This window comes from Mesoplodon densirostris, chromosome 7, assembly GCF_025265405.1.
Source record: "Mesoplodon densirostris isolate mMesDen1 chromosome 7, mMesDen1 primary haplotype, whole genome shotgun sequence".
NCBI classification, from domain to species: domain Eukaryota; kingdom Metazoa; phylum Chordata; class Mammalia; order Artiodactyla; family Ziphiidae; genus Mesoplodon; species Mesoplodon densirostris.
In genome coordinates, this window is record NC_082667.1 from 54,517,454 (window position 1) to 54,531,344 (window position 13,891).

Sequence of the window (13,891 nt, forward strand, 5' to 3'; positions counted from 1 at the left end):
GGTTCTGGAGGCAACACAGGTAGACTAACAACCCTGATAAGCAAAGGTTTGCATAAAGTGCTTTGGGAAGGCAGGAGATGAAGCCCCTTCCAGTGTGGGCACTGGAAGGAGGCTTCAGGGAGGAGGTGGCATTGGAGCCAGACTTCAACATGTGAAGACTGGGGGAAAGGAGCACCTAGACCATGAAAGCAGCCTATGCAGAGGCACAGAGGAGGGGGCCAAAGAGTGGTGAGGCCTCCCCGCCTTTAGCCATTTATCTGGCTGGCCCCTTACATGACTGTTTCCTAAGGCAGCCATCAAGTTCTTGCTCAAGTACTAATATGCACATGACTGTGTGGCCAAGGACAAGGCACTTCCTCTCTTTGGCCCGTGTTTTCCTGTCTACAGCATGGTTAGAGAATCTCTAAGATACCTTCTCACGCTCTGACCAAGAAAACTGCTCCTCTAGGTTTTCCCCCTCTTTTTCTCTCTTAACCCCTAAACCCACCTGAAGGTGAGCCCCTGGCCACATCCAGGCCACTTCCTGCCCAGCATCAGCTCTCTCCTGACTCACCCTCCTCCTCCTTCACTTCCCCCTGTTCCCTCAGTCCTTTACTTCCAGCTGTCTTCCTTCCTCACTCTCGGCTCCCTGTTTCTGTGCCTTTCTTCCCCATCCACCTTGCAAACCCGGGATCACTCCAGCCACTCACCACCTCTGATCTCACAGCCGGGCTTCTGAGTGCTTTAAGCCAAATCATGTCACGCTCACGATCTTTAGCCCCTCCTGGGTCCTTCCAGCTGCAGTTCTTCTTGTACTTTGTGAGTTCTTACACTCAGTCCCCAAGGGGCTCTTTCAAATGTCCACATCTATCCATTAGCATCCTGCTCAGCAGAGATTCCTACCTCACTGAGAACATGGAGGCCATGGTTTAAGTGTCTCTCATTAGCCTGGTCTGTCCCTTACACGGGTCTTTGCCGCTTACCTCTCCCCAGGGCATGAGGGGCCCAGGAAGCCTGTCCTTCTGATTATGCTCCAGATCCAGTCCTCTCCAGCTGTTGAGAGGAACCTCAGTTGTTCACATCCTCCCCTTGCTCTCCACAGTATCTTCAAACCCTCCCTTCCCCTGGCTCTGTCTAGCACATAAACGTAAAATAGTTGCCATGTAGTGAGTGTTTACTCTGTAAAAGATGTACATGACATTAAGCACATTACATGATGTTCTTTTAAGCCTCACATGAACCTGAGGTGTTGGTGTCTCTATCCTATTTTTCAGAAGAGAAAGCTGAGGCACAGAAAGATGAATTAACTAGCCCAAGTCACACAGATGGATGGATGGATGGATGGATGGACGGATAGATAGATGGGCAGTTAGATGGCCTGTTGACTGAATAGCTGATTGGATGATTAGATGATTGGGTTGATGGACAGATGGATGAGCTGATGGACAGGCAGATGGATGGATGGAGATTGAAAAGACAGATAAACAGACAAACAGAAGGAAAAGTACTTAACATGATAAACATTGAGTCGGGGTGAAAAAGGAGACTCAGACTCTGATTTCAGAGATTCTCTAGTCTAGCTGGGGTGAGGATCTAATACATAATTAATAAGGAAATATGTCAGCTTACAGCTGAGGTTTTGCCTAAACCTGATCCCATAGTTCACAGACCAAAAACCTGTGTTAATCATAGCCACCTTTCATTCTAGCTAAGTACCTTTGAGCAAGTCACTAAGTCTCACCAAGCGGTTTCCTCAGTGATGGTAAGGGAGTGAAAACAAAATTGCAGGGATGTTGTGAGGATTTAATGAGGTAATATTTGTGTGCCACCAATAGTGGTTCTACAATTTCTCCTTATTTTTGCCTCAAATGCTGTTTAGTGTAGCTTGGACTTAAAGTGTCCAAGGATTTCATGAGAAATTCCCCCAAGGAATTTTCAAGGACCAGGATTTCAGAGAAATCCCCCAAACTGGGCATTAACTCAGATGAGCTAGCGATGCAACAGAAAATCCTAGTGGAGATCATTTAAAATTATTTAACCCTTACTAAAATTTCTTAAGGTCACTTCTAAGAACCTCAGGTCCTAAGCAGAATAGAACAATTTCCCCTATTATCCCTTTTAGTGCTAAATACAGACTTATTAAAGGGCTTCCCAGGAGGTCATATGGGACCAAGGCTCTGCTTTCACATCCTTGAATTTCAAAGACAGCTTCACCTGTATCTGTTCCTTGCTCAGCAGGAAAGCACACAGATCCTTGTGTGGGGTCCCCTCTATCCCCGACTTGTGTCAGTTTTGAGCATCTTTCCAAGTCAAAGAAATTTTATGGGAAAATTATATATAAGTATTTCCCTTTAGGGGAGAGGCACAGCTTCCCTTACCAGCTATTTTAATGAACAGGATTGTAAAGTAAGTCCAGACAAATTAAAACGTAGCTGTGATAGGTCCCAGGCTTCATCCAGGTTCATATGGGGATTAACATTTAATGAGAGGAGACTGGAGCAGCTGTTTTCCTCCTGTATACACTTTGGAGCACAATTAACCAATAGCCAAACCATATGTTTTTCCCTACCCTTTTCGTCACGTGTCCACCTGCTTCCACATCATAGAAAGGGAACAGGTATGACATGGGCATTGGTGCGAAGGAAGATGTGTGTGAGGGTGTAAGGACTGAGACACTTTAAGGTTACAAGCTATCAGTCGGAGATTGGAGAAGATAAGTTTCTAAGAAGGTTAAGCACAAAGAAGGCTGAGCCTCTGTGTGAATATATTTAACCAAATAAATTTTGTACAATATGGCGCTGGGATAGAGTTGAGCCAACTGACATAACACCTCTTCCATGAGATTTTTTAAAAATTCATCTGTTCTTTCAACAAATATTTGTTGAAAGCTCATTCTCTGCCAGACCTGGTGCCTGCTGCTGGGAACCAAGATGAATAAAAGCTAGAGCCTGCCATCAGGTGGGCTTCCAGTCTAGAGAGAAGACAGACGTGGATACCAGTGAGGCGGGGCAGAGGTGGGGTGGGGAAGGGGAGGTGCTGGGGGGTGCGGCTTTCCCCAGGAGAAGATCCAGGGTGTTCTTGGGCCTGACCTGGTTGCTCTCCAAGGCCCTGTATAGTTCAGCCAAGAACTTTACAGACTTGGAATGACACTTTAGGACAGTTGGGGATTTTCACCCGATTTTAAGAGGAAGCCGAAGCTACAAATGCAGGTGGCTTCTACCTGAGTTTTAATGGTCTTGGCTGACGGTGCCATGCTAGGTAACCAGAGAAAGAGTTTCATACCCAAATTGTGAGGCTGCTGCTAGAAAATATTTTGCTCTTCAGGGAGATGCTTCTCTTCTCGGTGACTCGGAGCTGCACTGATACAGGATGTTGTAGGTCTCTATCAATCAGTTAATGTACAGAATACAACATACATAACACAGATTGCATAGAGCCATTCACATTTACCCTTTCCTTCAGTTACCACCACTCACTCACCCTGTAGGGGACCATTATTACTCTCCCTGTTTTGGGGGTGAAGAAGTATGGTCCAGAGAGATTAAGTAATTCTCCGCAAGGACTCAAGGAGACTGGGGAGTCGGAATCTGAATCCGTGTCTACTGTATGGATTGTGTACTCTATAGTACGTCAGAGGGTTCCTCCCAGGCCCCTGCCGTCCAGCATGTCGTCAGAAAGCGCCCATGTTGATCACATGACCGTCGCCTAGCCTTTATCAAATGCTTGCTTGTATCAGGTGTGTTGCATAAGTCAGAATTCACATCTGATCTGACTTCAGTCTGATAACACTTGCCACTACACCCCCCTTCCTTTCTTATAAGAATATCTGTGTGCACAGTTTATCATATCCTGACTATGTGCCAGGCTCCCTACTAGAAGCTTCACTTCCTTTCATCTTAACCCATTTAATTCAATTAGGTTATGTCCGTCTGCCATGCTAGAATGTCACTCCTTGAGGTCAGGAAAGAACCCTGTCTGTCATACTCACCATTGGATCCCCCAGTGCCCGCTCACCATTGGATTCGCACCCAGTGAGCGCTCAAGAAATGAAGCAAATGAGAGTGATTCCTCCACCAACTCTCTGCAGTAGTCAGTGTCATCCCCAGTATACAACTGAGTAAACTTGAGACTTAGGAGCTGTGACCCAAACTTCACAAAGTACCATTTACATTACCTGAAGGGCACAGGAGCTGTCAAAGCACATTCTTTAGCATCGTCCTATTTGGTTTTCACCAGCCACTCTGGGAAGTTATATCTGCTTCAGTGTAAAAGCAGAATCAGAAAAGCAAAAATAAAGCAGTTCCTTTTATTTCAAGGACAAAAAAAAAATTGAGGTACATAAAAAAATAACAATGGGGCCTACTACTCGAGACCAAATGAAGCAGACTCTCAGGTTTCTGCTCCCGTCAGGAGGCAGTGGGTCTCCTGCACTTGGGCGGAGAGCCCATCTGCAGAAGAGAAGCTCAACACTGACAGGTTGTGTTACCATCAGTTAGCACCACATAAACATCAAGGTCACCCTGTTCAGGCCCCTTCCATTAAAATGTGTAAGAGCTCACAACCCAGCTTGTAAAGGACTAATGGAGGGGTGCTCGACCACCAGGCAGCTTTAGCTTCGTGCCAGGGCAGCATGTCTAGTGTAAACTGGCGGGGAAATGGAGAGTTTGGAGGGACAGCTCCGCAGTCCCCAGAGGAGAAAAGTGAGCTCGGGTGTCTGGGAAACTCTGTGTAGAGAATCTCATTGCATCTCACACATAGCCAGGGTCTGACTTGAACGTAACAAGGGATAAACAACAGGGCCAGAAACAAGGGGAGATCTGCTGGAAGAAGCAGGAGGTTCCCTCAGAGGAGAGCCTGCCTCTGTCTAGTCTGTGACTCAGTTTCCATATCTGTAAAATGAGCCTGCCTCTGTCTTGCCTGTGACTCCGTTTCCATATCTGTAAAATGCTTATCTTGCAGCCTTGCCCTGAGGATTGTCAAAATGAGGAGAAAGCACCAGATGAACACACGACCTTGTAGAATTCCCCTATGCTCTCTGGGTCTCAGTAGCCTCACCTCTAAGAAGGATAATAGCCAGGTGTTCGCACAGCCTTGTTGTGATAGTTAAATGAGAAGTTGTATGTGAAGGGTGCTTTGTAAACTGTATGACCTGACATAAGTGTTAAGTTATGAAGCCAAAAATGGCTTTTCCATACATTACCTCATTTGATCTAACACCAACCGTGTAAGATTGGTAAAGTGGGAATTATTAGCCTCATTTTACAGAAATGGAAATCGAGATTCAATGAATTGCATAACTTGCACCTTGAAAATTACCCAGCCAGTAAGTGACAAAGCCAAGAACAGATACCAAATCTGTCTGATCCTAAGATTCACGGTTCTTTATTCATTGCACGTAAGCAGAAAGGTGCCGAAGTGAGTAACAGCTGTAGATTACTCAGCTGATCTTAGCAATCAGTTTGGGCTTTGTCTGGGCAATGATCTCCTGTGGGGCAGAGACTATGTCTTATTGACCTCTGTATTCCTAGCACCCGGCACAGTTTCTGGCACATAGCAGGCAGGCATGGACTATTGCTGGAAGAATAAAGGAATCAGTTTGAGCTGTATATCAGGGCTGTGTACCCTCTGAAGTGGGTGCTATCATCATCCCTATTTTACGGAGGAAGAAAATGAAGCTCAGAGCAGTTGAGGAGGCTGTCTAAGGTCCCACAACTGGCAGAACCAAGATTTGGAGTCACACCTGATTCCAAGTCTTACGCTCTTTCACACACACTGCCTCAAAGTTAATTAGTAAAGGAATGAACTACCCAGTAGTGAGGACCTGAAGTGAGGCCGTCAAGTGCTGGGAAAGCCCTGCCTCTTCTGCTCTCAAGCCCGTGACCTTCAAGTGCCCTGCAGCCCAAAACACCAAGACTGTGAACTCCAAGTGCCCGGAGGAAGGCTGCCCCACAGCCTGTCCCTCTCCAGGCTCACACCTCGGTGAACAGAAGGGTTGTTTGAAGTTTACTTTCACACCATAAACTGCCACCTGGAAAATGTGCTGAGTAAACCCCCCAAAATGCTAAGCTGATCTTTCCCCCAGGCTCTCAGGTGAACGTCCCAGCCAGCCCTGAGTTCAGGCCCTGCCTCCGGAGTCATCTGGGTCGATGCCCTTGCAGCACTGTGCAGAAGGGATGGAAATTTCAAACTTAGAATGTAGGGAGACCCAGGGACCTGAGATTGTCATTCTTCATCTTGAGAAAAATCCAGGACGTTGTCCATGTGAGCAAGAAGGGAAGGAAACTTGAGGAACATCTTGCGAAAGCCCCCTTCCTGGAGGGCTGCTGGGTGTCCTGACACTTTGCTCCACAGCTCCATGCTCACTTGGGAAGTTTTCACAACGGCAACCCACCAGAGATTAGCAGACAGATAGGCCTGGACTGACTCTCAGTCAGGCTGAACAGGGTGTACCTGAATGGTTTTAAATTCTTAGGCACCTGTAGCCCCAGGCACACATGGATTTATTCATTATCCAGCAAACGTTAATTAAGGGTCTGTTCTGTGCCAAGATCTGTGCTGGGTATCAGGCCTAGAGGTGATCAGAATTCATCCAGCCTCAGGTTGTCCTGAGTCTGACAGTGAGACATGCAGAAATGGAGAAGCAGTCTACCACGTCACATGGAAAGGCACGGAGCAAGAGAACAACCGCCGAGTGAATCATGGGAGACTTCTGAGGAGGAGGGACACTCCAGCCGAGCCTTAGGGATAGATCATGCTGTGTGACATGGAGGATGTTTATATCATAGACTCCCACAGTCTTAGATGCCATCAGGTCCCCCCTGCAGTTGATGGGGAAACCAACACCCAGAGAGGGCAAGTGACCTTCCCAAGGTCACACAGCAGATCCTTGGCTGAGCAGACACAGACCTCGCAAACCTGGTCTTTGGACACGTAGTCTAAAACTCCCTGCCCTGAGAAATCTTTCTTGAGTTAGTGACCTTGCCATGCCCTTTTCTATTGTCCACTTCACTGAATGCTCCGCATAGCCCTGATGGGTAGCAGAGGTGCTGTGAGGCATCATCACCAGTGAAGTCAAGGAACCTGCCCAGGGTCACACAGCTTCTGCTCCTGAGCCTGGCATAGAACCCAGGTCCCCTGGCTCCAGGTCAGGGCTCTTTGCACACATTTTACAGCAGCCTTTCTCTCGCCTGGGGAGCTGAGAAACCCAGTGTGGTACTGCACGCATTAACTCCCTTTCCACCTCCTTTGCTTGGCAAGATGTCAGGCATAGGAACACACCATAAATGGGAACTATTACTGTTTTCTGTTTTGTTTATTTTTTAATTTTTGAACATTTTAGCCATTGCCTTGTAGATTAATATGGAAGTTCTGAGCCTCTGAGATCTAGTTTTATTTTCTTTTTTAAAAGTAGTTGGACTGTTAGTAGCTTCCAAGCCAGGAGCATAGCTTGGAAGGGGTAATGTGCAAATGCAACTTGACGTGGGTGCCAGTCAGTTTAATTTGAAAGAAATTAAAGGTGTTGGGATCTTCATTTGAAGAATGTTGGGCCACGAGGCACAGAATCGAGTGAGGGTCTCCATCACAGCCCTGGCAGAGAGCATCAAGGGCCCCAGTTGTTCAACTGGTTTCCTAAAAAGGAGTTGTGTTTCAGAGCTTTCACAGCCTCTGCCTGAGTAACCATGAAGTTGTCTCTGGCTCTGGGCCCAAGGGGCTTGTGGATCAGGTCGCGTGTGTCTTTTGCACCGTCTCACAGACGGGCCTTTGTGAAAGTCTGGGCAACTCCAGTCTGGCTGTGAAGTGCCTCCGCCCCCAGTCCAGCTGTTTGCTTTGGATGGGAAAGGCCATTTAGATGGTGCCTGGAGTTGGGGTGATGAAGCAGTGAGCAGGAGGACTGAACATAAACCCAGCAGAACACCAGAGAACCCCCCTGGGATGCGGGGGTCCAGCCTCCCCTTTCCTCCCATCTCAATTAGAGTCAAAGCTGGAATGAAGTGCAAGCCCAGGACCCTTCATGCACCCCAGCCAGACCCACAGGCACTTCGCTTGACTCATCCTCACTTTGTTTTCACACATAACTGGTTTTTAATTAAATGTGACTTTCTCCTCGCATCTGTTCAGAAGGGCGGTCCCCTCTGGAAGCGGTAAGCACAAAAGCGGGGACAGGCTGGCCACAGAGAAAAGCAAACAGAGCAGAGCCCTACAGTCCATCCTATTTTGGCGAGGAAAGGGGCTCGCGACAGGCCTCTGGCTGGAGAACTGTTCTTGTCCGAGGGTCCTTGTCCACAGAGATTAGCCTCCTGAGCCTCTGGAATCCCGACTGCTCACAGAGCCAAGGTAGGTAGCCGAGTGTGACCCTTGTTCCCAAGAACAACTGGCTCAATACTTGTTTTTTCTCTCTCCCCCTTCTCCCTCCCCCCCTCCCAGAGATCTGTGCTGCCGAGTGTGGTGGCCACGGCGTCTGCGTCGGGGGCACCTGCCGCTGCGAGGACGGCTGGATGGGGGCGGCCTGCGACCAGCGCGCCTGCCACCCGCGCTGCGCCGAGCACGGGACCTGCCGGGACGGCACGTGCGAGTGCAGCCCGGGCTGGAACGGCGAGCACTGCACCATCGGTATGAGGGCCAGGCCCCCGCACCTTCTCCAGGGCTGCGCGGTGCCTTTGTCTGTCGGGCACTTCGGGGCCCCCGTCGCATGTGGGAACTGGGCCAAAAGTCCTTTCATCTGACGACATTATGGTTGGCTTTTCCTAGACATCAGTTGGACTCAAACTCACAATAGGACATTTTTAACCTTTTCCCTCCCACCCTGCATCTCCCAGATCTCAGCTAGCTGGTCAGCATGCCTTGGGTTTAGCCCTTCCCGGGCCAAAAGCAGTATAACTTTGTGTTAGGAGCTGGGGTTCAGGCATGAGTCAGATGACTCTGCCTTAGCAGCTGTGAGCAAGTCCCAAGGCCTCTCGGAGCCTCAGTTTCCTCACCTGTGAAATGGGGATAATGCACGTAAAGAGTTTAGTACAGGCTGGCACATCGTACAGTACTCCATAAACGTAGCCATTAAATCAAGTTTATGGTCTGGTTGGGAGGTCTTGGGCTTAGCGCTGAACACCCCCAGTAACCTCCTAGGCCAGAGCTCCCGAAGAGGCCTGGGATCCTGGGGAAAGCTTCCCACAGGCCCCAGGCCACATCTGCATCCCATTAGGCCTGGAATCCCCCCCTCCCCTGTCCTCGGCTTCCGTCCCGTCTGCATTTGTCTCCCTTCCCCTCTCCTGGTGGCTCCTTGGCACCAGCCCCTGCTGAAGCAGCACTGTTGGCAGCTTTCAAAACAAGCTGATCACTCTGTTCCCTTCTTTCTGCCTTTCCTGCTGGTTTTGTTGATTTTAAACACAGCCAGACGTTTGCTTGGTTTATTATCCTGGAATGAACACTCACCAAAAGGTCTTTATTGAATCAACTGGTTTGTGTATGTGTGTTTTAACTCCTTCCCCTTCCATTTTTTTCAAGGAAGGGTCTGTGATCAAATGGCAAGCACATGGCTCTAGGAGACAGGATTCCGGATGCCTCTCCAGCTCTGACAGTCACCTCTTGATTACAGAAACTGGGAGGCAAGCCCCAAAGATGATGAGGGACAAAGGAATTTTGAGTAAATGGAGCTACCTCTTATTTCATATTGTTTTAGGCCGCATTCCTTTTGTTTTGCAGCCTGAAATTAGTTTTTATTCATCATCCCTGCCTCCACACCATCGCCCTTTTTATCCACGGCAGTGGAATACCTTATACTTACTAATACTAATAATAATGGGTTCTGATTTTTGAGTACAGTGTGGCAAGCACTGTGCTAAGGGCTTTAACTGCATTCTTTCCCACTCCCATCCATCACCCTGTGGAGGCACACGTATTACCCCCCTCCTTTTCAAGGACCTGAGGCCCAAGGTCACTTAACCTTGGTTAAGAAGTAGGACTGGAAGTTGAGGCTTGGTTTTCTGAGCCTTGGGGAGGAGCTCCTTGCCAGCTGCATGCTCTGCAGTCCTTGCAGGACAAAGCCCAGGTTTTCTTCAGAGGCCTCTGGCTCTCATCCTTCCCAGAGGCTGGGCCTTCTTATTCTGGTTGGTCTCAGAATCCCACAGCTAGCTGGCCAGCCACACTCTCACCAGAGTCCAGAGCCGCTCCGTAGCCGCCGGCAGCCCACCCTGCTTTTCCATAGCAGAACGTGCCGCTCTGTCTCACTGTGCGCCTCTGGGTGGCTTCTTTCTGTCAATGTCATCCTATCCCACAACCGCCCTGGACACCTCTTAAAGAAAAGCAGCCCTAGTCACCAGAGAGGCCCACCTGCTTCTTTCAGCTCTGCCCTTCCTTCACCTTCACTTTTCTGCATGACTAAGGACAAGCTGACCTTTTAGCCTCTCAGCCCAGAAGGGGACCCATCCCTATTAAAACCAAACTCAGAGCCCAGAGAGAGTGCATTCTGTTTTCTATCACTTGCTTATAGTGTCCTCGGCTCACCTTACCAAGTTCCAAAAAGTTTATGGATGTCAGGCTTTTATAAGATGAAAGCATCTCGTCTGAGTCTAATGACGAGGGATTTACGGAAATTCTCCCTGCGTCCAGTCACAGATGATTCACGGCAGGGCTTTTGGGCAGGCTGTGTTCCAGCTAGTGTCTCGTGGATATTCATCAGCCTAGCTTGAAGAACATCTCTTTGTTTTGATGCCAAGGAGTCAAACCGGCCCCTCCCATCTCCCCTGCACACCCTCTTGTCACTCTTTTAAGAGCAAATTCCTCCTTGGGATTGCAGATGCTTTTTCCCCTCCGGATAAGAAATACACCAAGGGAAATGTGCACGATTCAAGAGGGAGGTGGACAGTCATAAATACCAGAAAACTGTCACAGGACATTGAAGAAGTAAAGGACTGGTCATAGTGGCTCAGATGAAAGGACTTTGGCTCGGAATTCTATTACCTTTCATTGTGTGGTGCGCGTTTCCTTTGACCCTGTCTAATCTCCCCGCATGGCAACTTGCCCTCCGTGCGTCTCTGCCTGTGGCCAGCTGCATCCCCGCTAGAAACCCAACACCCTAGTGCCGAAGGAACACTTCAGTAACCTTGCTGGATGGAAGGGAAGGAGTACGAGATACAAACGAGGAAAACAATGGCGGTGCCTTCTTTTTTCTTTTCAGAATAGATATGAGAAGGAGAAACCCCTTTTTAATCTTTGATGGTAACAAGAAGCACTTTCTTATGTTCCAGGGAACTTCACTCCCTGTGAGGATCATTTAGGAAAAGCAAAAACTGCTGGTGTGAAAAGTTAGAAATTCAAACTGTTAAATTTTCTCTTGTTATCAGATTTCATCATTATACAATGGGTCATAGCACAGCTAGCTCATGTTTTGCAGTGTGGTTTGGTCCCATACCAGAGAAGAGGCCAGGACCCACAATGCTGATTCAGAGACCTCCATGCAGTGGGATCCAAAGAGAGGAAGGCCTGTTCATTTGCACACTGCTGCCCTCCATAAACAGGAAAGAATGACTTGATTCCCTAACAGCTGGCGTAAAAGAGTAAGACAAGTCTGGGCGCCTTTTAGTCAAGTTCCCAGCTTAAAAACCTTCTTACCCCAGTGACATTTCCCAGAGCTGATTATATAGGAGGAATTAAATATCTCCTTTTGGAGGCTTGGGTCCACCTTTTCTTTTATGGAAGCTACCTGGTTTTTCTCAAAACAGATTGGCTTCAGAATGAAAGGATATTTAGCAGTGGCATCCTCTTAAATGACAATATTTTTGTCAAAAAGCAAGACTATTTCAAATCTTAATTCCTTCTGTTAGAAATTATCTGTCTCTTTGCAGCTTCAAGAAAAGTCTTGGTGACGGCACCATGGGTAGACCACATGGTCGCTGGGAGCTTCAGTTTCTCCCTCTGTGAATCACAGAGTGGGGTGGCTGGAGGAGGCCTGCAGGGGTGATGGAATTCCGGCCCCTCCTCCACTGCCCACAGACTGCACACCCATCACCTGCTCCTAAAAATATCCCACAAATAAAAAAGGATTTTCACTCTTACTTACTTACTAGTAACACATCCACTTGTGTATATGGAACCCAGTTTCTCTAGTCTAGAAGTTAAGGTAAGATGGATTGATTAGGATCCATTTCTCAAGTATATGGTCAACACAGAGTCATGAAAAACGTATTTTGGGACGTCTTTTCCAGGAATTTTATGAGTCTCTTAAGTCTGGGGCTTGACCTCCAGTTTCTTTAGAGAAAGCTGAAAATCATAGCTAAATTTAAGAAGGTGTTTAATTTTTCCTGTTTCTTTGAAAACACTTACCAACATTTTGGATCACTTCTATGATAGTTATTTTGTTCACTTTACTGCCCCTTGTCTGTGAAGTCCCAAAACACATGTGGGAAATGCTAACTTCTGATTACATTTGTAAAATTCCAACCTTGACCCCAAAGCTGTGATTGTTCAAGATGCCAGATATGCAGAATTATTTACTAGGTTCCTGGAGAACTGTCCAATCATATAAATCTTGATTCTTAAACAAATCCTCCTCTGGGAGTAAAGATCAAAATAATACTCTGATGATGCAATTACTAGAGCGAACAAAGCCAGACCTCACGCTGCAGGGAAATTATAAAGAAAGTCCACACAGTCTTCTGGAGTTCTTTGTCCACTTTTGAACGGTAGCTCTTGAGTTTCTTTTTTGTAATCAGACAATCCTTAACCAAGAGCTCACAAGCATTCACAAGGTATCAACACCTGTGAGATAATCCTATGCTTATCCCTCCTCAGAGGCATTCTCTTACATCATGACCCATGAGTTGTAGGACAGATGCTGACAAGGAGAAAGAGAAAATGGACAGGGATCTACCCCATGTTATCAGAGCAAGAACTTGATTAGTTGATGGTTCTGGGAGCTTTCAGACCACACGTGGTAGGAGTGGGAAACTGGAGACCAGTGAGTGGGCTCCGTGAGCCCCTCTCGGGGTGGGTGCCATTGGCCACTTATTCCTCATTGATCCTTCGTCCAAAGAGAGAAGAGCATTAATGTATCCAAGAACTTAACAAGAACATCTCTTTGATGATTTGTCATCCATCTGAAAGAAGTTCAGATGACTATAGCCACCCCAGTCATCACCTGCCATAATGATCCTTGTTTCACCTGACCTAATGGGTACCAATGATACAACTATTAGAGTCAACTGAGGCTCCTGAAGAATAAGCTTCTTGCCATGTTCTTCACAACCTTTGATGGGGGCCCCTGAAGCTTCTTGGGATTATCTTAAGAGAAATTTCTGGAAACTTCTATTGGAACAGGCAAGTGAAGGAAAGAAGCTTTCATGTTGGAGGTCATAGAAATGCTAAAGAGATCTAAGACCTCACAGGCTACCCTCGTGCTAAGGCTCAGACCTTGTCTTATAAATAGCTGTGTGCCTCCACTATCTCCACTTTCTTGCATAGTGACAGGAATATAGAAGCAGCGTGAGAAACAGATACAATGTTGAAAAAACAAGCGTGGTCCAAGAGGAAAATGACTCTGCTTCCATTGTCTTCATCCTGAAATCTGGAGGAGAAAGATGAAGGAATTTGGGGAAACCCTGAATCCACAACCCATAATGCAAGATTAGGGACTTTGCGTCATCTTTTCTTAAAGTTAGTGCTTTAAAATCACTATGAAATTTTACGTGACTTGAGTCAAGGGCATATGTGCCAAGCTTTTCAAACAGTGAAAGAAACAGCAGTGTGGACTTCTGCATATTGCCTTTTATAAGTAAATGGCATTGGACTTCAAAGACCCAGTTACCACTTTCATTTTCAATAGAGGCAAGGAAGCTCTTTTCCATTCCCAGAAAGCTCTTGGTCTTGGTATTGACTGGCTGTCATCAGCTTTGTTCACAGTGTGGCCTGAGGGTCACTGTGT

General features: G+C 47.3%; 1 protein-coding gene across 1 annotated transcript in view; it reads left to right on the top strand.

Moving 5' to 3' along the window:
• Positions 1–13,891, top strand: part of TENM4 (teneurin transmembrane protein 4) — a 392,087-nt gene that overhangs the window by 260,945 nt on the left and 117,251 nt on the right. Inside the window, exon 12 of the mRNA XM_060102952.1 lies at positions 8,404–8,589. Coding sequence (XP_059958935.1) covers positions 8,404–8,589 — 186 coding nt within the window. The remainder of the gene's footprint in view (positions 1–8,403; positions 8,590–13,891) is intronic.